This window comes from Geotrypetes seraphini, chromosome 2 (genome assembly GCF_902459505.1).
Source record: "Geotrypetes seraphini chromosome 2, aGeoSer1.1, whole genome shotgun sequence".
Lineage (NCBI taxonomy): Eukaryota > Metazoa > Chordata > Amphibia > Gymnophiona > Dermophiidae > Geotrypetes > Geotrypetes seraphini.
The window spans coordinates 346,138,593-346,160,693 of record NC_047085.1 but is presented as its reverse complement, the minus strand read 5'-3'; the positions used below and the strand labels follow the sequence as shown (position 1 = coordinate 346,160,693).

General features: G+C 43.6%; 1 protein-coding gene across 12 annotated transcripts in view; it reads left to right on the top strand.

Annotated features, from left to right (window-relative positions):
* ARPP21 (cAMP regulated phosphoprotein 21) overlaps positions 1 to 22,101 on the top strand; it is a 643,283-nt gene that overhangs the window by 490,568 nt on the left and 130,614 nt on the right. For all 12 annotated transcript variants that reach the window (XM_033930334.1, XM_033930335.1, XM_033930337.1 and 9 more), the window contains one exon: positions 14,197 to 14,301. In XM_033930334.1, the coding sequence (XP_033786225.1) occupies positions 14,197 to 14,301 (105 nt within the window). The remainder of the gene's footprint in view (positions 1 to 14,196; positions 14,302 to 22,101) is intronic.

The following is a 22,101-nucleotide window of genomic DNA, read 5'->3' as shown; positions in this document are numbered from 1 at the left end:
GATTCTAGAAGATGTTATATCTAATGGTAAACTGCTTGATTTTCCACAGTTGCAACATAAATTCGGTCTTGATAAATCACAAAGTTATAAATGGTTGCAACTGAAGCAGGCTATTCAGGCGGGGTTCCCTGAATGGAAAAATCTTAATAATCAATATAGTTTGGAGTTCTTATGCTTTCAAGTGGACTTCCTGGGACACCAAGTCGCACAGTGGTATAAACTGATACCTGGATTTAAAACTGGTCTGAGAGACATTTGAATAAGAAACCAAAAACTGGTCTGAAAGACATTTGGAGCATTGAGATAAAGCATCAAATTACTGCATCTCAATGGCCACGAATTTGGTCTTGGAGGATGAGATGTACAATGTCGGCATCTATGAGACAAACTGGACCCCTTTTCGTTTACAAAAATTAGATAGCTCTAAGTCTAATAGATGTTGGCATTGTCATCTCGAGGCGGGGACTCTAGATTATTTATTATTCTATTGTCCATTCATTTTGGCTTTTTGGAAATCGATATGGGGCCAAATAAATTGTTTATTAGAAAATCCTGTGGCGTTATCATATGATACTATATTATTTGGAATGTCAATGAGGAAAAAAAGTCAAATTTCTTCAAATAATAATTAGTACTTATTATGACAGGAGTAGCCATTCAGCAAATTACATTTAATTGGAAAAATTGGAGTAGACTTAACTACAGTTTCTGGTGGAACTCTCTGTGTCATATATTTAAGATGGAAAGAACATTAGCCACACAAAAAGGAAGTTTTAATAGATTTCAGGAGATTTGGGGTCCATTAATAGAATATTGTAATGAGTGAATATCATTTTTCCCATATTGGAACAATTATAAAGTGAAGGGGGGAGAGATTTCTGATCTGTTATTAAATGTTTAGGCAAATAGAAAAGATTATATAATATGTTATAAGATATATGTAATCACATTTGAAATAGTGGGGATGGGAGGGTGGGTTTAAACATTATAATTTAAGTTGTATGAAAGATAATCAAGTGATATTGTATAAGTTTAAATTATATTTTCTGATACACTTGTTGTAAGATGTAAAATGAATAAAGAATTTAAACGAATAAATTAATTGCCCTTGGTATGGGCCCCAAAGTGGCAGACTGGGTCAGGGACTAGTTGAGTGGAAGGCAACAGAGAGTAGTGGCCAATGGAGATCACTCTGAGGAAAGGGATGTTACCATTGGTGTGCCTCAAAGTTGGTTCTTAGGCCTGTTTTTTTTAACATTTTTATAAACGATATTGCTGAAGGGTAAAGAATGACACGGTGGCTGGTAGCCGCTGAAACAGTGGAAGGGGGAGTGTTCACTGAGGGCATGGGGGTCAAGGCCATCCACCGCCCCGTGAAGCGGTGAATAGCCTTGTCCCTGCAGTTAAGGGAGAGAGAGTGCGCAGCCCCCTCCTTTCTACCTACCGGCCAAATCTATATCCCTCCCTCCCCCTTACCTTCGCGGCACGTTAGTTTCCAAAGTAACTTGCTCAAGCCAGCCGAGTCTGTCTGCAGTCGTGTGTGTCTGTGGGTGGAAGCTTCTCCTCTGACGCAACTTCCGGTTGTGTCAGAGGAGAAGCTTCTGCCCACAGACGCACGCGACTGTAGGCAGGCTCAGCCTTCTTGAGCAAGTTACTCTGGAAAGTAACTTAAAACATGCTGCAAAGGTAAGGGGGAGGGAGGGAGATTCTCGGGTCACGCAAGGGGTGCTGAAGGGCGGTGAGGTGATGAGAGGGAAGGGTGGTGGTGGAAAAGAAAGGAACAGACACCGAAGGGGGTGGAGAGGAACAGATGCTGAAAGGAAATGGGGAACAGAGAGTGAGGAGAAGACGCTGAAGGGAAATGGGGAAGACAGAGTGGGCAGAAGACACTGAAGGGAAATGGGGAATGGAGAGTGGGGAGAAGATGCTGAAGGGAAATGGGGATGACAGAGTGGGGAGAAGACGCTGAAGGGAAATGGGGAACAGAGAGTGGGGAGAAGACGCTGAAAGGGAAGAAGACAGAGATGCCAGACTATGGGGGGAGCGGAGGGAAGAAGATGGATGCCAAAACAGTGTTCCCGCTAAGCTGCGCTGGCGTGCGCTGGCGCACAAAATATTAGGTCGCAGCGCACAAGTTTCTCGTCACAGCGCAGGACCGGCAAGATTGACTCATTTGAACTTCTGCAAGATCAGCATCGGAAGCGTGCGCTGGGCCGGAGAGATCTTGGGGAGCCTCCGACAGTGGCTTTCTCCCCTCTCTGCAGCTCTCCTTTACTTCCCAGCGCAGCGATTCACAAAGGCAGCCTCGGGGCTTTTGCTGAGTCGCGGCTGCCTCTGATGATGCAACTTCCTCTTTCCTCAGAGGCGGCGCGACACAACAAAGGACCCGAGGCTGCCTTCGTGAATCGCTGCGCTGGGAAGTAAGAAGAGCTGCTGGGAGGGGAGAAAACCACTATCAGTCTGGGAAGCTGCTGGGCAGGGGAAAAAAGGGACAGCTGCTACTGGAAAGGGAGAAGGAGAGATGCTTCTGGGAGGGGAGGAGGGAAAGGAATCTGGGAAGCTGCTGGGCAAGGAAAAAAAAGGACAGCTGCTACTGGAGAGGGAGAAGAAGGAGAGATGCTTCTGGGAGGGGAGGAGGGAAAGGAATCTGGGAAGCTGCTGGGCAAGGAAAAAAAGGGACAGCTGCTACTGGATAAGGAGAAGAAGGAGAGATGCTTCTGGGAGGGGAGGAGGGAAAGGAATCTGGGAAGCTGCTGGGCTAGGAAAAAAAGGGACAGCTGCTACTGGAGAGGGAGAAGGAGACGGAGAGATGCTTCTGGGAGGGGAGGAGGGAAAGGAATCTGGGAAGCTGCTGGGCAAGGAAAAAAAGGGACAGCTGCTACTGGAGAGGGAGACGGAGAGATGCTGCTGGGAGGGGAGGAAGGGAAGAGAGTTACTGCTGGACAGGAGGCTGGGAGAAAGAAAGAAAGGGGGCAGGCAGGGAAACAGAAGGAAAGAAGAGAAACAGAAAAAAAGAAAGAAAGGTCAGGGAGAGAGGAAGAAAAAGTTGGGGGAGGGAATGAGGTGTGGAGGAGAGAAAGCATACAGGCTGATAGAAGGGAAGAAAGATTGGATGCACAGTCAGAAGAAGAAAGTGCAACCAGAAATCACCAGACAAGGTAGGAAAAATGATTTTATTTTAAATTTAGCAAAGTGGAGGCAGTATTACCACAGTTTTCAAAGGAATTTGCCCAAATAACTTAATAGTTAACTGGGTAAATTCCCAGAGATGAAAACTTCCCTTCACTTACTATGCACAGTTCTGAATTTATATCTGCTGTCTATATTTTACAATATGGTCCCCTTTTACTAAACCGCAATAGTGGTTTTTAGCGCAGGGAGCCTATGAGCGTCAAGAGCAGTGCTGGGCATTCAGCGCAGCTCCCTGCGCTAAAAACTGCTATTGTGGTTTAATAAAAAGGATGGAGGGTATATTTGTCTATTTTTGTATGCTATAAAAACCAAATGCAGAGAGAGACTGAGAGCTGTTGACGAAGAGCTACGTGTGTGTCTTTCTTCCATTCCAGCCAGAATATCAGCTTTGTGTTCAGCCAAACAGGCCCAGGTTTCGCACTGAATAAAGTATTTTATAATTTTTATAATTTTTATTTCATAATAAAGTAATTATAAAATACTTTCTTTGTGTTTATTTGATTCCTATTCAAGAGAATTACTTTATATATAGTCAATATAGGCAGAGAGTTAAATTTTTTAACATTTTCTAATGGTGGTGTGCCTCGTGATTTTTTTCATGAAACAAGTGTGCCTTTGCCCAAAAAAGGTTGAAAAACACTGGTCTAGAAATTGAAAGCATCAAACGTATTGTCTTCTGGACTGTTTTTAATTTACAGTTTACACATATGGATGTAACAGACATAACTACATTTGTTGTAAAACATTTATTAAGATATCATTTCATCCCTACAATTTCTGTGTTCTTAAAAATATTATTTAATGTTATTTAATTTAGCGTGTAGGCCTAAAATTCCTTTGAATACCTCGTCCTCATGTATCAGCAACTTTGACAACATATTTATTTGGCTCATAACTTGCTGGCGCCCGATATTTTTAGCTCACAGTGAAAAAAGTTTGCTCACAACACCCGCCCGCTTAGAGGGAACACTGGATGCCAGCCCAATTTTTTTTGGAGGGGGGTGAAGGGAGAGGCACAGTAACAGAGCAAATGGAAGACGCAGAGAGAAGATAGACAGAGGATAGAAGGAATTGAATGTGAAGATGAGGAAAGCAGAAACCAGACAACAAAGATAGAAAAAAATATATTCTATTTCTTTATTTTCTTTTTTTTTTTTTGCTTTAGGATAGTTGTGTTGATAAAAATTTATAAACTAAGCCCTGCCAGCTGAACATCTCTTTCTCTAGTTCAGCAGCCAGAACTTTGATTTATAAGGAAGGAATAAGCTAAATATTGCAGTACTGAGGCTTGTATGGATGCTGCGGGGACGGGGCGGTGATGAGGACAAATTTTTTTCCCCATGTCATTCTCTACTGAAGGGCTTTCAGGCACAGCAGCGAAAATGGCAGGAGGGATGCCTACTCTCTCCTACCAATGTGGCTGCCCCCACCCACAGCAGCGATAATACCTGGCTTCTTCCCAGTTGAAAGGAGCCTTAGGCATCTGAGCCAAACATGGCCTTATGCTCCTCCCCTGTATCCCGACACTGATTGGCAGACTAATCCCCCTTGTATCCTGGGATAAAGAGGAAGGAGCTTAAGGCCCTGATTGGCTCAGATGCCTAAGGCCCCCCCCTCAAGGGGTGAGGCCTTAGGCATCTGAGCCAATCAGGGCTTTAGGCCCCTCCCTGTGCATCACAAAATGCACCAGGGAAGGAAAGCCCTGTCATTCTGGAACGGCGAGCCTAAGAGCAGGACAGACAGAGCTTCCGTCCTACTCCAACGTCTCTGAGAAAGTACCGGGGGGGAGTTTGGGGGACAGCGAGGTACCTCCAGTGGCAGGAGCGAGTGGGCATCCCTCCTGCATTTTTTGGGTGGGGGGCAAGAAAGGGAAAAGGTAGAGAATGTTTGGTGGGGCACCTGGCGTGGGAATAGACTTTCGGTGGCAGGCAGGAGTGGGCATCCCTCCTACTGCATCTCTGCCATGGGGGAAGGGGTGAGTCACATTGACAGGAGGGAATGGGCATCCCTCCTGCCAATTCTCTTTTGGGGGGGGTTCAGCAAGGCAGGAGAAAGTGGGCATTCCTCCTGCTATTTTCACAAGCAGGGGGGCCATTTCATAGTGCTGGTTCATCGGTGAGGGAGGGCCATCATTGGCGGGGGAGGGGGTGCTTTCTTTTCTTTTAATGTGCAGCTATTTTGCATGTCTAACACGCAAAATATCTACCATTGAAAAAAAAATTTTTTTAAACAGGCTGACCTGTCTTTAACACAGTTACCGACAGGTTTAAACTCTGACAGCTAAAACCCCTGGTTTTTTCGTTGTTGTTGTTGTTTTTTGCATAGGCAAGTGATGTTAGTGCATCAGTCGCTTGGCTACTTTGCATGGGGTTTTAGCTAATTTGCATGGCCAGATCGATAAATGGACGAACGAGGGGAAAAACACACAGTAAGCCATATTGTGAGTCAGGTCAGTAATAGCAATTGTCACTAAAGCTGTGGAAACAGATTTAGCGACAATCGCTGACTTTAGTGCATTTGTGGCTAAGAAGAGGAAAGGAGCACCATATAATGAATAGAAAAGCAGAAGAGAAGGTGTTTTGTTGATTTTTGTATTAAGTAGTTAGGGTGGTTATTCTGTATCAACTATTTTCTTGTTTATTTGTGATTGTTTTATGTTATCTATGGATGTTATATTGTAACTCACTTAGATTTTTCTGGATAATGTGGGATATAAGTTTGATAAATAAAATAAAAATAAATAAAGAGAAAAAGAAGAAGACAAGGGGGGAAAAAAACAGGCATTTCAGCACAAGATCCCTAAAGGCTTGGGTGTAAAATGCTGGGTACTAAGTAAGGAGCTACTTTTCAAGAAAAAGATGTTGAAGTCCTTGTGGACAATATGATGAAGTCTTCAGCCCAATATCCTGCAGCCTTAATCCTCTTTTCCCCCATATTTAAGGTAGACATCACTTTGAAGTATGATTAAGCGATTAATCAAATTCCAAATAAACTTGAAAAGGCAAAACACCTGCTGAGCAACTGTTCAGAACAGCTGTATAGAATTCTGTTCAGATCAAAGTGTAATAAATGAGTACAGGCTTTATTATTTTTTATCCATTATATAGCCTAATGCTCTTAGGGCCAGATTGTCTAATCTCCAACACCACAATAAAAAAAAATAACATGGTGAGAGCGATTTTGTTTTACTACCAATTCTCAGCACAATAGCATGCAAATTACATGCGTGCTATATGTGCATAAAATCACCAGTAAAGGGAGGGGAGGACTCTGTGCTCAGAATAAAAATTGCAGCCCCTGAATCGGCAAGCAGGGAGAGCAGGGACTGCATTTTTTTAATGGGTGCTGCACCTATAACACCCCCCCCCCCCCCCCGACTGCAAGCTTCCCCCTGACAGCCTCCCACTACACAAGCCTGGTGGTCTAGTGGGCCAACCCCTCCTCTTGTCCCGTCCCCCCGACCGTCTCCCACTGTGCCCACCACACAATCCTGGTGGTCTAGTGGACCGTAACCCCCTCCAAACCTCCCCGCGTACCTTTTTTAGAAGACCGGCAGGAAGGGTACTCACTCCCTCCAGCCGGCAGGCCTGCCTCTTCAAATTCTATATGTTGCCTAAAAGCTGAGTGCTCACTACTGCAGCGCTACTTGTGATTATGTAAAAGTTACACGCATATTGTAGAATCACGCTTAGCACCACTTAGCACCTGTGTATTGCATAAATTTTAGATGCACCCATTTTAGGCCAACTAAAACTAGGCCTAAATGCCTGCATCTAAGCTGTGCATGCATCAAGCATATTCTATAACAGTGCACATAACTTTTACAAATGCCCCTGTTTTCAAATGTGCGCACTGGAACTAGCGCATACTTCTTACAGGATCACGCATACCAAGATATGCGTATAACTGTTAATTAATGCCAATTAGTTTCAATTATGAGGTGTTACCAATTATTGGCGTCGATTAAGTCAATTAATGAATTAAGTTGTGCACGCAAATCAGCTGCACGCACCTGATTTGCATTCACAACATAAGTGCCATACACAGAATTTGGGAGTTAGTTCTCTATCCTAACCTATAGATTATTTCCTGTAAACTGGCCTCACAAATGTAGATTCCCTCCTTCATAGGCTTATATTTATATAAGATATAGATAAATGTTAATTTAAAGTATGCAGTACTTTTTGGGTAGGAATTTAATCATAGATAGTAGGATATACTTGTTCTTTCAGCTATGGAAGTATCAGCTGAAGAATAGAAAATTGTCACAGAACGAAAATTGCACATCAGCAGAAAAGAAGAGAATAACAATGTAAGAGGGTCTTCACAGGTCTCACTAAATGACAGGCTGACAGATAATCTGGGCTAGGGCAAACAAAACTACAGAGGAAAACTTGCAGGTGAGACAGAAATCTTGCTATTAAATTCCATGCCTTACGTAAAGAATGATCTAGACTCGGCATGAAAAGAGAAAGCATATAATGATAGGAGAAAGCCCTGAAAATTGTCTTAACTATTTAGCTATTTATAAATCAAAAGATGCCATCCCATTACCAACTGAGCAACCCTATAAAAAATACGGTACTTAGGAAACTTTGATGTATCAACATCTTTTTGGTTTATGCGTTTCAGATGTAATACAGTCAAACCTCTGTTTGCGAGTAACCCTGTTTGCGAGTGTTTTGCAAGACGAGCAAAACACTCAGCAAACTTTTGACTCGCAAACCGAGTGTTGACTCGATTTGCGAGCACCCCCCCGATAACCGGCATCGCTTCCCCCCCCCCCCCCGGCTCGGAAAGCCCCCTCACTCTAACCGGCACCCCCCCCCACCGCACGAACCGGCCCCCCCGCCAGTACAACTTAAATTTACCCACCTCCCCGTCTAGCACTAGCACCGGCACGCAGGCACAGCTCGTGTGCCTAGAAGATCTTCCGGCTTCGGTTCCATAGACAAAGCGCGCCTTTGTCCCGGCGTGCTTTTGACCTGACACCTCCGGCTTCTGCCTGCCTGCCTTGAGCATGCATCTGCGCATGCTCAAGGACTTCTAATTCTCCCTCTCGCCGAGATTCTCGGCGAGAGGGAGAATAAAAGTCCTTGAGCATGCGCAGATGCATGCTCAAGGGGGGGCCGGTTCGCGCGGTGGGGGGTGCCGGTTGGAGCGAGGGGGCCTTTGCGAGCGGGGGGGGGGGGAGAGCGATGCCGGTTATCGGGGGTGGGGGGGTAGGAACGTATCAAAGCGAGTTTCCATTATTTCCTATGAGGAAACTCGCTTTGATAAACGAGCATTTTGGATTACGAGTATGCTCCTGGAACGGATTATGCTCGTAATTCAAGGTACCACTGTACTTAATTTTAGACCAGATGTACTAAAGGATCTTTCTTACTTTGTCTCCAGAGAAAATTTTTAGTGCATCTGGCTCTTTCCTAATATTTAGTTCTTTCTGCTTATAAACATCTCTTTAAGGAACGGACAGTACATTACATTATGTATTTATATACCACAAATACCCTGCAAATATGGTTTATTGATGTTCACATTACAAGAGCAGGAACAATCTTTCAGAATTACAACATGATTTACAAACAAAAATAAGCAGTAATCAAAACATAAAATTGTTGTTTAGCTCATCAATATATATTTTTGAAACAAGTAGGTTTTCAAATACTAGCGGAGCGAAGGTGGGAGGTGCCCGGGGTGTTGGAGCCCTTCCACATCCTCCTCTCCGCCCCCTGATCCTTTCCCATCCCCCATATCACACTCGCGCCCTACCTTCCCCCACTACCTCTTTAAATCTTTGCCAGCATGTGCAGCTTCTCCGGCCTGCTGCTCGTGCCAGCGTTGGCTTTCCCTCTGATGACACTTTCTGACCCCACGACCAGGAAGTAATTTCAGAAGGGAGTCAGGCTGGCACGAACAGCATGCTGGAGGAGTTGCTTGCACTGGTAAAGATGTAAAGTGGGGGGAAGGGAGGGCGCGAGCATGGCATGGGGGGCGGTTTGCTCCCCCCTTCACTACGCCACTGTTTTCAAAGATCATCTGAACATTTTATTAGTTATAAACATAGAGTAATTTGGTAAGGTTTTCCAAGACTTTGCAGCTTGGTAAGCAAACTGGAGTTAAACAATTTAACATATTTATTTCCTCTAGGACTGGGAAGTTGAAATAAATATCTGTCTCTTAATCTTTAAAGAAATTCTGATGACAAAAGATATATAAGCCATTCATATAACTCAGAGCTACTCCCTATAAAATTTTAAACAGCAAGCAATACAATTTGAATAAAACTCTTGCCTCAATTGGCAACCAACGTAATTTAATCAAAAAATGTAATCAGGTTTTTTTTTAAAGACAAACTGAGGTTTATTGCTATGTTTTGTAAAGTTTTAAAATAACCCAAATGGGTGCTTTTAACGCATGATCTTGACTCAAATTTTCAACAGGAAGCAATCTGCATCATTTTCTTTTGAAGTCCAGCAGCCGCAACAAATGTACACCAAAACAGTTTGGGGTAAATTCTATATAGGCATCAAAAAGATTAGACCCTAAGCTTCTATTCTGTTACAACAGTTGCACTCAAAGGCCCATATTTTATAAATGGTGCCTTAGGTGGTACTAGGCATCCAATGGTGCCTAACTTAAGTGATAAAAGCCATAAAAACTAAATACGAGTAGGCACCTACTGATACCTAGAAAAATGGTGTCTTCATTGCATCAACAGAGGTGCTTTATGACACTTAATGCTACTGTAGGCGGAGCTAATGCCATTGGCATTAGGTGTCATAAAGCGCCTCTGTTGATGCGATTCATATGAAAGGTAGGTTTTTGATATGAGCAATTTGAAATATGAATTTTTGAATGGATACAACAAATATATGTTAAAAGAAGATTGTTGAAAGGACTTATGAAGAAGCTATCGGTGCAAATTGCCATAGATGAAATTATATCTTGCTTCTGATAGTCCTGTTATTATGAACTACTGGTATTCTTGAAGTTTTACCTTGGCATTTCTTTTTATATATAAATGTGTGTTTGTGTGTGTGTAAGTTTTCAAAATTAAAGACAAGCATATAATCAATACTTGAATACAGATTCATCAAAAACAAGAAAATTATACATGGTGAAAAACCACCACCAGTAGAAAACTAAATCATTATTTAGTCCAAAATCCAATAGGGGTCAAAGAGAGAAAAACTAATCAAAATAAATTATTTCAACATCTTCAAAAGGGACAGCATCAAAAGTGTTTAACCGGCAGACAATTCACGTTAATCTGTGGGAGGAGTTACTGATCTAATTAATACTGCACCTAGTGGCATAGCAAGGGTGAGAGGTGCCTGGGGCAGTGGCAACCATCCCCATCCTCTTCTCTGCTCCCCCACCTATACACACTCCTTCCCCACCCCTCTTGCTGTGCGTGCGCTACATCCTTTCCCCCATACCTCTGTAATGTTCCTGGTGTGAGCAGCAATCCCTCCAGCTGCTGTCGCACCAGCATCAGCTCTTTCTCTGATGTCACTTCCTTAAGAACATAAGAATAGCCTTACTGGGTCAGACCAACGGTCCATCTAGCCCAGAATCCCATCTTCAAGGAGGCCAATCCAAGTCACAAGTACATGGCAAAAATCCAAATAGTAGAAGCATTCCATGCTACCATCCCATATCTGTCTCAACAGCAGACTAAGGATGTTTCCTCCAGGAATTTGTCCAAACCTGTTTTAAAACCAGCTACATTAACTGCTTTTACCACATCCTCTGGCAACATGTTCCAGAGCTTAACTATTCTCTGAGTGAAAATACATTTCCTCCTATTGGTTTTAAAAGTATTACTCTGTAACTTCATTGAGTGTCCCCTAGTCTTTGTAAATCTTGATGCAGTAAAAAAATCAATCCACTTGTACCCGTTCCACACCACTCAGGATTTTATAGACTTCAATAATATTTCCTTTTAGCCATCTCTTTTCCAAGCTGAAGAGCCCTAACCTTTTTAGTCTTTCCTCTTACGAGAGGAGTTCCATCCCTTTTATCATCTTGGTCGCTTTTCTTTGAACTTTTTCTAGTGCTGCTATATCTTTCTTGAGATAAGAAGACCAGAACTGAATGCAATACTCAAGGTGCGGTCATACCATTGAGTGATACAGAGGCATTATAACATTCTTAGTCTTGTTAACCATCCCTTTTCTAATAATTCCTAAAATCCTGTTTGCCTTCTTTACCACCACCACCACACATTGAGCGGAAGGCTTCAGCATGTTGTCTACAATGATGCCCAGATCCTTTTCTTGAGCATTGACCCCCAAGGTGGTCCCTAGCATCCGATAACTATGATTTGGATTATTCTTCCCAATGTGCATCACTTTGCATTTGTCTACATTGAACTTCATCTGCCATTTGGACGCCCAGTCATCCAATTTCCTAAGGTCTTCCTGCAGTATTTCACAGTCTGCATGTGTTTTAACAACTTTAAACAGTTTAGTGTCATCTTCAAATTTAATCACCTCGCTCGTAGTTCCAATTTCTAGACGTTGGTCCAGGAAGTGACATCAGAGGAAGATCCAACACTGGCGCAACTACAAGTTGAGGTTTCTGTTCATGCCAGGAATGTTACAGAGGTGTGGGGGAAAGGAAGCAGCATGCAGGTGTGGTAGTAGGGGGAGGGTTAGGAGCAGGGGGGCAGAGAGGAGGATGGGTGCCTGCGCACTCACCAAAACGATGCCCAGGGCGGACCTCCCCCCCCCTTACTATGCCACCTTCTTTAGCCACAATAAAGTTCAACAATTGCTTTGGTTCAAAAAAAAGAAAATTTTTACCACCAAACGAAACACAGCATTTTTTAATATAAAAATGGCACCCAGAGCAAGAATAGGCCAATAAGCCAAGAAATGCTTCCTTCTGCTTTGTGATACTTGTGTTATATCAGGAAATAGATGTTATATCAGGAAATTAATGAACTGTGAAATTGCTCATTTATATGTCTGAAATAAATTTGAAGAAATAAATCTCATACTCCAGAGCAAACGTCACGACAAGAGTTGTTTTTTCAAAATCCATTTCCAGAGAATTTTCCAAAAAATTAGTCAGATTCATCTTTCCATAAACAGCTCCAGTGTTGCCAGTTGGAGTAGAACTTCCTGGTTTATTCTTAATAATGAAGTATTAAGCTCTCGGTGGTAAACTCTCTACTAGAATCAATAATATCTCACATAGATATCTTTGCACCATTTCAACAGCTGACTCTATTGGACATCTAGGAAAGTTCAACATTCTCAAATTATTTTTCCTTTGGTAATTTTCCAAATGTTCCAATTATTTTTGAATAAAAGATCTCTCTTTAATAGTCTGCGCTGCTGCCTGGGCCTGCCCCGCTTTCAGAATGGCTGCGTCAGTTCTCGCGGGACACGCAAGAACTGACTGCAGCCATTCTGAAAGCAGTGTGGGCCCAGGCAGCAGTACAGACAGCACGCTCCTGCCGGCCCATACACCAGGCTTAAGGGGCGCTTAAAAAGGTACTGCAGGGCGGGGGTGTTTTAAAAGGAAGGGCGAGCAGTGTCTTAAAAAGACAACCCCCCCTTTTCCACCCCCTTTTTGTGGGTGGAAAAAGTTTGTCTTATGGACCGAAAAATACGGTAATTGAAACTCTATTATATCTATGTTGTTATGATCCCCTGCCCTAAACACCCTCATAGGAATGCTTCTTTGTAACGCATGTGCTATGGTACCTGTGCATTCTTTAGCTGTGTTTGAGGAAAGCAGTATTCAGTCATGGCATTTTACTCAGAAAAGGGGGTAAGTTATCAAGCTGCCTTAGGGCACTAATCCACATTATTTGTCCCTAACGTGTTAAAGGGCTGTAATGCTGGATGCAGTACCTTTCTAATACAGCTTTAAATAATGAGATGCAAAACATGCAAATACATGTAAAGCTGCTCATTACTATGTAAATGCCATACTGCGGTGTAAAATAACTGTGATTCTTTTTCCATCCAGGAGCTTTTGCTTGATGCTTACAGGCGTCTCTTTTAAAGGGCCAGCAACATACTTCATTTTAGACTCTCATGCACCCCTTCCCCTTAAGAGGAATCCTAGTTGAACACCCCCCCCCCTATGATTAACCTGCAACCATCCCTCATACACACAAGAAGCCGCACCTTACAAAGGCTCTTTTCCCTGTACAGTACTTTTAAAAATCCATGGGTTTTAGTGGATGAGCTAGAGCAATTTCCAGTCACTCCAGCCTCATGGTGACTAGCACTAGGGATCATCTTTCCATATTTTGTTGCTATTGTTGTTTTAATGAAGAACAGTACTATACATAAAAATAAACCATGAAGACTTCTTGGCTTCTTTGATCTTATAAGGAAAGACTACCATGAACCCCCTCCCCCAATCCAGCATTAGTACTGGGAGATTACAACTAAGGGTCACTAGCATCATTTAGGATCCCAGAATTGACAAAGTCAGTGGTGACACAGTACAGCCCAGAAATTTTTAAAGGTACAGGAAAGAGGGTGGTGGGGAACCTTGAGGGGCCATTTTTGATGGCCCCTTTAAGAGATAACTCCAAAGCACTGGGCCAAGACTTGGCGGCCGAATGCTTATGAGCCAGTGGACTAATGCTGCTTGGGAAGTGGGTCACAATCAACATTAGTCCTTTACCACAGACTGACCCCCCCCCCCCACCCTTTGCCTTTGAATATTAAACTTAGCAATGAATAAGTGAGTAAAAGAGAAAACTATTGAATTAAGAACCTATCTATTCTCCCATTTTTGGAAAAAGTTATTAGAGAGTTTTGTAATTTGCATTATAGTTGTTTACCTTGTATGCCAGATCTACAAAATGTAAAGAGCTATACTGCATTTTATAGCCCAGTCAGTCAAAGAGAACCTTAATGAGAAAAATAGCATTATAAAATCAAATATTAGCTGATAACTTGTTAGCACAACTATTTGTTCTTATATTATTTGTTCTTATATAATTTAACAGATCCTTTTCTTGTTCCACAGCCAGTGCAGACTATGCAGCCTTCCTCTCAGTCTGTCCAGTATTCAACAGTCTCTTATCCTCCCCAACACCTCCTGCCAGTTTCCTCAACGCAGCAGTTCCCTGTGGTATGTCTAAGTTATATTACTTCATTCTTAAATTTAAGTGCAGCATAAACAAAGTAAGACATACTGTAGCAGTCATTTTTTCTTTAGTCTTAGTTTAAATGTCAACCGTGAAAGGAAACACTGGGTCTGAACCATCAGAACACTTTTATTAAAAAGGAGTATTTTTACTCTTTGTCCCATTGTAGTTGTGGGATTCATACAGGAGCCCTCTTGTTTTGGGTTTTGAGGTTTGTTTGGTTTTTTTTGGTGGGGGGTTGCCAGCAACAATTTTCTGAAAGCGATTAGTAGGTGACAGGGGCAGACCACAATTTATAGATTCTAAGTTCAGGGACAGTGATGAAGGAATATGTAAAAAATCTTACAAATTGCTAATGTATGGATGCACATGTAGGTTATTGAAAGCTGTTTAGTTTTGTGTTGATATATCTTTGATGAAAAATTCCATTAAAAAAATTTGAACACACACACACAAATAGATTTTAGGTTTAGTAAATTGTTGATGGTAGACCAGGCTTAACTGAATATGGGACCTTTTATTAAGCCATAGTAGTTTTTAGTTTGTTTATTTGTATCCCGCCTTTCCCAAAGCGGGTCACAACAAAATACAAACATAATCAATTCACATACACAACAATAATATCAACCATCATAAAACATATAGCACATGACAGAGGTTTATCTCTATCTACCATTCTCACACAAATCTAACTTGGGGGCTCTGCAATCAAATGGGGCAACACTTGAGCCAATCTATTGGCTGATATCTTTGCAAGGAACTTCATCTCACAATTTAACAGAGAGATAGGTCTATAGGAACCCGGAAACACGGGATCCTTCCCTGGCTTAGGAAGTACTATAATATGTGCCAAGGACAAGGAATCTGGCATTTGACCTGTATGAATACTCTCCTGAAACATAGCCCGCAAAGGAGACATGATGTAATCCAGAAGCATTTTAGAAAATTCTACCTGGAACCCATCTGAGCCTGGTGCTTTAAAATTCAAACTTTGGTGAATGACCCACTGTATTTCCTCATCCAAAATAGGGCTCTCCAAAGATTACCTGGAAGTAGCGTCCAGTGATGGAAGAGTCAGACTATTCAGATACACATCAATACTCAAACCTTGATCTACGGGAGTCTGATATAATACCCCTGAAAAGCTCATCCCTAAAGCCAACCCCGGTGATGGTGCCCCCCCCTCCTCTCTGACACAAAATAATGTACAACAACATTCTAAAATGAAAAGACCCCAAGATGACATACTACACAGATCAATTTGACAACCAGCATACTCAAAGAAAGAAAAAAAAAATAGAGGGAAGAAACTTAACTTCCCAGTAAAACAGAGCTCCACGTAGAGAATGACATGGGGAAAAAATCTGTCCCCGTCACTGCACCGTCCCCGGCCCACCATCCTCTGCACCGCCCCGCAACCGCCGTTCCCTTCACCGCCCTGTCACCGTCACCGCCATCCCTTTCACCGCCCCGTCACCGCCACTGCCATCCCATTCACCGCCCCGTCACCATCCCCGCAGCATCCATATAAGCCTCAGTACTGCGAAACATCATGAAGACAGAAGAGAGTTCTGCCACTACTACTACTGCACTGAGAATCTGTTTCAGTGCCTCTGCCCTGTAATAAAAACAGAACATAAAATAAATCAATTAACTTGTCCTCCCTTTCAATGACGTGTCCCCCATGTTCACCTATAGCTCGAATCAGGTCAATTGTGCACACTAAAAATGCAGGAGGATCTGGAACGTGAGCGCAGGCAGGCAGTGATACAAAAACAGCAGACACCCAACCAACTGCAGTGTTCCGCCATCTCCCTCCCTCTATCTCACCTTAGATGTAGAGTATGCCGGCTTTCTTTTTCGCCCAGCCACACGTGTGGGTGCTCATTTGTTCAATATTCTCCTCTGACGCAACCGGAAACAGGAAGTTGCAAGAGAGGAGAAGATTGATCAACGCGAGCGCGGCTTTTTGAACGCATGCAGCTGGGCGAAAAAGAAAGCCGGCATACTCTACATCAGTGTTTTTCAACCTTTTTACACCCGTGGACCAGCAGAAATAAAAGAATTATTTTGTGGATCGGCAAACTACTAGGACTAAAATTTTAAAACACTGTTTCCGCCCCATCTCCGCAAGCTCAGTCACCTCAGTAACTATAGAAAAATAGACAAATATAGTGCAAAATATAGACAGCAGATATAAATTCTCAAAACTGACACATTTTGATCACTAAATTGAAAATAAAATCATTTTTCCTACCTTTGCTGTCTGGTGATTGATTTCATGAGTCTCTGGTTGCGTTTCCTTCTGTCTGTGTATCCTTTCTTTCATTTCTTTCTTTCTGCACTCAGGCCCAAGAATTGTCCCTTTCTATTCCCTCCCTCTTTCCTTCCTATGTCTTTTGTGCCCCCGGTGCCTCCTTCCCATGTCTTTAGTGCCCCTGGTGCCTCCTTCCCATGTCCTTAGTGCCCCTTCCTGTCTTTAGTGCCCCCAGTGCCTCCTTCCCATGTCTTTAGTGCCCCAGTGCCTCCTTCCCATGTCCTTAGTGCCCCTTCCTGTCTTTAGTGCCCCAGTGCCTCCTTCCTATGTCTTTAGTGCCCCAGTGCCTCCTTCCCATGTCCTTAGTGCCCCTTTCTGTCTTTAGTGCCCCCAGTGCCTCCTTCCCATGTCTTTAGTGCCCCCAGTGCCTCCTTCCCATGTCCCTAGTGCCCCTTTCTGTCTTTAGTGCCCCAGGTGCCTCCTTCCCATGTCTTTAGTGCCCCTAGTGCCTCCTTCCTATGTCCCTCTCACTGCCTTCCACACTTTGTCCCACCCCCGAAGCCTGCCTGCCTGTCTACCTTTCTCCCTCCCTAGCCAAAGCCAGCCTGCTGCCTCCCTGCCGCTAAAAAAAAAAAAAAAGCCTCCCTTCTTTTCTTCTTCTCATACCGCCATGCTGCAGCTGCTAAAGTCGGAAGTCTTCTTTCCGACTCAATTCTGATGTCGGAGAGGACGTTCTGGGCCAGCCAGGCAGCGATTGGCTGGCCCAGAACGTCCTCTCCAACGTCAGAATTGACGTCGGAAAGAAAGGAGAGGCTTTTTTTTTTTTTTCCTTCGCGCGGACCGGCAGAAATTCAACCGGCGGTTGCTCTTCAGTTCAAAGGTGAGGTGGAGGGAGGGAGATGGCGGGGACCCCGCGATCTTGATTGCCTCACTGTGGGGACAAGTCCATTCACCGCTCCACGGGGCGGTGAATGGCCTTGTCCCCGTCCCACAGAGGCCACTACTTTTTGTTCCCCGTTTCGGCGTGTTACACGCGGCTAGCCGCGGGTAACCACCACCGTGTCATTCTCTAGCTCCATGCTCTCATTTCATCTCCAACTCAGTGCTGTATAATATTTTGGAATCATACGCCCTGAAGCAGTTTTGTGAAAATTCATACAAACGAAACATGCATGTCAGCGGCGTTTTTGAATAGATAGTAATGGCTGGTTCAACTTTGGCGATATGCCTCACCAGAGTTAAAGATAAGTTCATGATTAATTTATTATATATAAGATTTTGATAGAGCAAGATAAAGATTAAAAAAGAAAAATTTGACAAAAAATTTAAAACTAAACCAGAGCCTATGAGGAAGCGTAGCGGCTGAAAAATTTTATAGCATCTGTGTTTGATATACAATAGAGTGCCGCTACTGATGGTTCTTAGTTATGGGAGAAAATATCACAAATACATTGAGATATATGCTATCAAGTTATTGTCTTCAAAATAACAATTTATGAGAGCTTTTTGAGCGTCTTATTATGATGTTTCAACTGGTATAATTTGATAAGACATGCTATAAATCATTTAACCAGTTTATTGGATTGATCATAATATAATATGACATGTCACAAGCAGTGGCGTACCTAGGGTATGTGGCACCCGGGGCCCATCATTTTTTGACACCCCCCACCCCCCACCCCCTCATGGAAAAATGTTTTTTTTTTTTTTTTTTTGCAATAACCATGAAATGGAATAAATGGTCAGAATAGAAACAGGCAGTGAAAATTTTCTTTTATTGAACCTCATTTATGTAACCATTATTCCAAACATAACATAACATAAATTATGTCGGAATTGTCATGACATCAGAAGTACATATGGAGTAGTTGCAGGTGATGCTTGGGACAGTTCTGATTATGTTAGTTTGGTTTTATGTGTTTTTTGAATAGAAGGGTTTTTATTTCTTTTTTTAAGGTTTTGTAGTTTGTGGTCGAGGTCAATAGGTTGTAGAGTTGGGGGTCAAGTGTTGCAGCTCGAATGGCTAGGAGGTTGTCGAACAGTTTTTTTCTTTTGACGTTTTTGGTTGGAGGGTGTGTGAATGGTGCGTGAGTTCTCCTATGTCTGTTTGAAGTGGATTGAATTATTTAGCTGAAGAAATTAGTTACCCCCCCATTCCACACACATTAATTCTCTTCCATTTTTGTTCCCATTATAAAAAAACACTGATAAGTTCCCAGGAAAAAAATACATTAAAATAAGAAGTGAAAACAAAGGCCCCTACAGATGAGAACATAACATAAGAATAGCCTAACTGGGTCACACCAATGGTCCATCATGCCCAGTAGCCCATTCTCATGGTAGCCAATAGTGCTGCCCGATTCAGAGAAAAATATTTCATTCGATTCGATTCACCCTGTTGAATCGATTTTTCGATTAGATTCACTGTTAATGACACCGCTTTTTAAGTTTAAACAAAGTATAACAATAAATTTCACAAAAACAATAAATTTCACAAAGTACTTAAAAAAAAAAAAAATCACATTTTTCCATTAAAGCAGTTCTGGAGACATTTGCTTGAACAGTCTTTTTTCCCAGTCCATAAGCAAGCAATATGAAAAAGATTTCCTTAATTATCTACTCAAACATTTTTGCTATTTACTTTCATTGTACCTAGACTATTATTCAGTAGAAAAAATTTAGTTTGTTCAATCAAGCAGAACATTCACTCATAGAAGTCCAATGTCCACACAGGATTTGATTGAACAAACCATATTTTTTCTACTGAATAATAGTTTAGGTATACTGAATAGCAAAAATGTTAAAGCCACACAGAAAAGCAGTAAAAGTCAATAGGTTCTCCAAGTGGGAACAACCTGATGTCTCAGCACTTGAGGAAAAGACCACGTAATAATGTTTATAAGATAAATCATATAAATGATTATACTGAAGCAGGGTGTCCTCAGCGTGAGAGGTAAGCGAGAGGAGAGAATTCTCCAGTGCTTTACACAATAAGGCTCCTCTGCCTGCAGTGCACACCATCATAGGACACCTCAGGTGTGCTCAAATTAATCAATGTGATAAATTAAACAGTGATAAACAATTGGTCAATCACAAGAGTGCAAGATCAAACAGGTTGTTCCCACTCAGAGAACCTATTGACTTTACTGCTTTTCTGTGTGAGTAGATAATTAAGCAAATTTCTGATAGCCTACAGAACTGATTCTCACCTTCCATCCCCAGCCCCCAAGACTTACCAGACCCCCCCTGCCGATGCATTTACTTACTGCCTGAACTGGATATTAAATCGTGGGGAAGAGAGGAGAAATGCGGGGAAAGAGCCAGCCAAAACTAGTATTTGTTGCTGCTGAGTGCACCAATCCAGGGCAAGCAGACGCTTCCCCCATGTCTTAATAACAGACAATGGACTTTTCCTCCAGGAATTTGTCCAAACCTTTCTTAAAACCAGCTACGCTATCTACTTTTAACATAACTTCTGGCCACTTCATTTTTAAGCTTAGATCTTTCCTTCCAAACAGAGACCTTGCTAGATGTCAAATACAGCACAAGGTAACTTCACATGGACTTAACTGTGCAGGAAATGAATCTCCTCATACACCCACCATATAGTGCAAAAATGTGCAAAGGTCTGTTTTTTTCTTTCGATCACTACATAGCCTAATGCCACACAAGCAGCGCTGTTACAAACATATTCTGAAGGTCAATGCTAAGGTTGACAAAGTTTCCTTCCTTGGACCAGAAGGAGATACTGACAAACCACTGGAAGAGATTCTAAAACAACTACCCAGAAATAACACCCAAAGACCCACTCAGTGTGTGAACCAGTTGAGTGGAGTGGACTAACTGGGGGTGGAAATGGGCCCAGAGTTTGCTCAGCAGAATTTCCCAGACTACCTCTTCCTCTCAACACACTGACATGCTACCACCACCACCAACACTAGGAACACCTCACCGAGTATGCCAGCAATGCTTATAAACTTTATAAAACACATTATTATATTTTCTTATAAAGCATATATTTTAACTGAACTCAGCCTTGCCATTCACAAAAATAGAAAAGTTCCCATTTCAAGCTGTCTCATGTACACTTTTCAAATCTAACATATTGTAATCACAAAACAGAAAATAAAATTATTTTTTCTACCTTTTGTTCTCTGATCAATATTCAAATCTTGTTGGTCCCAGGCTCTTGTTGTCTTGCTTGCCAGGGTCTCCTTTCTCCGTGCTAACCATCCGTCTGCCATCTCTGTTCTCCCCTTCCGTTTCCCTTCCCTCTCCCGGAGATCTGGCATCTTTCCTTTTTTTTGTCTCCATCCACAGATTCACCTTTTCTCAACTCCCCACCACCCCAGGATCCACCATCTCTCCCTTTCTGTTCCCAACTATCCTCCTATCCAGTATCTCTATCCCCCCTCCCCTGTTTCCTATCCAGTATCACCATCCCCTGTTTCCAAGTTCTCTCCCTTTCTGTTCCTTCCCTCCCTAAATCCCATTATGCACCATCTCTCTCCCACTCCTCTGTTTTTAGACCCATTATTTCTAACCCCCAAAGTCTGGCATATGCACGTATCTTTGAACCCCCCCTTCCCTCTCTCCCTCTGTGTACTTTTACACCAGGACCCCCCTCCCCCGAAGGTCTGTCCCCCCTCAGAAGGGCTACACCCCACCCCTGAAGACCTGCACCCCCCGAAGGACTTTACCTCCCACCCGAAGGTCTGTCCCCCTCTGAACGCCTAAACCCCACCCCTGAAGGCCTGCACCCTCCCCGAAGGATTGTACCCCCCCCCCGAAGGTCTGTCCCCCCCTGAAGGCCTGCACCCATCCCGAAGGCCTGCACCCACCCCGAATGCCTGCACCCACCCCGAAGGCCTGCACCCACCCCGAAGGCCTGCACCCCCGAAGGCCTGTCCCCCCCCCTTGAAGGCCTGACCCCCCCTTGAAGGCCTGCCTGCTTGTCCCCCCTTGAAGGCCTATCCCCCCTTAAAGGTCTGCCTGTCCCACCCCCTTGTAGGCCTGTCCCCCCTTAAAGGTCTGCCTGTCCCACCCCCTTGTAGGCCTGTCCCCCCCTTGAAGGCCTGCCTGCTTGTCCCCCCTTGAAGGCCTGTCCCCCCCTTGAAGGTTGGCACCCCCCCCAAAGGCCTGCACCCCCTTGAAGGCCTGTCCCACCCCCTTGTAGGCCTGTCCCCCCCTTGAAGGCCTGCCTGCTTGTCCCCCCTTGAAGGCCTGTCCCCCCCCTTGAAGGCCTGCACCCCCCCTTGAAGGTTGGCACCCCCCCAAAGGCCTGCACCCCCTTGAAGGCCTGTCCCACCCCCTTGTAGGCCTGTCCCCCCCTTGAAGGCCTGCCTGCCTGTCCCCCCCTTGAAGGCCTGCACCCCCTTGAAGGTCTGCACCCCCCCCGAAGGCCTGCACCCCCCCGAAGGCCTGTCCCCCCACTTGAAGGCCTGCCTGCCTGTCCCCCCCTTGAAGGCCTGCACCCCCTTGAAAGTCGGCACCCCCCCTGAAGGCATGCACCCCCCCTGAAGGCCTG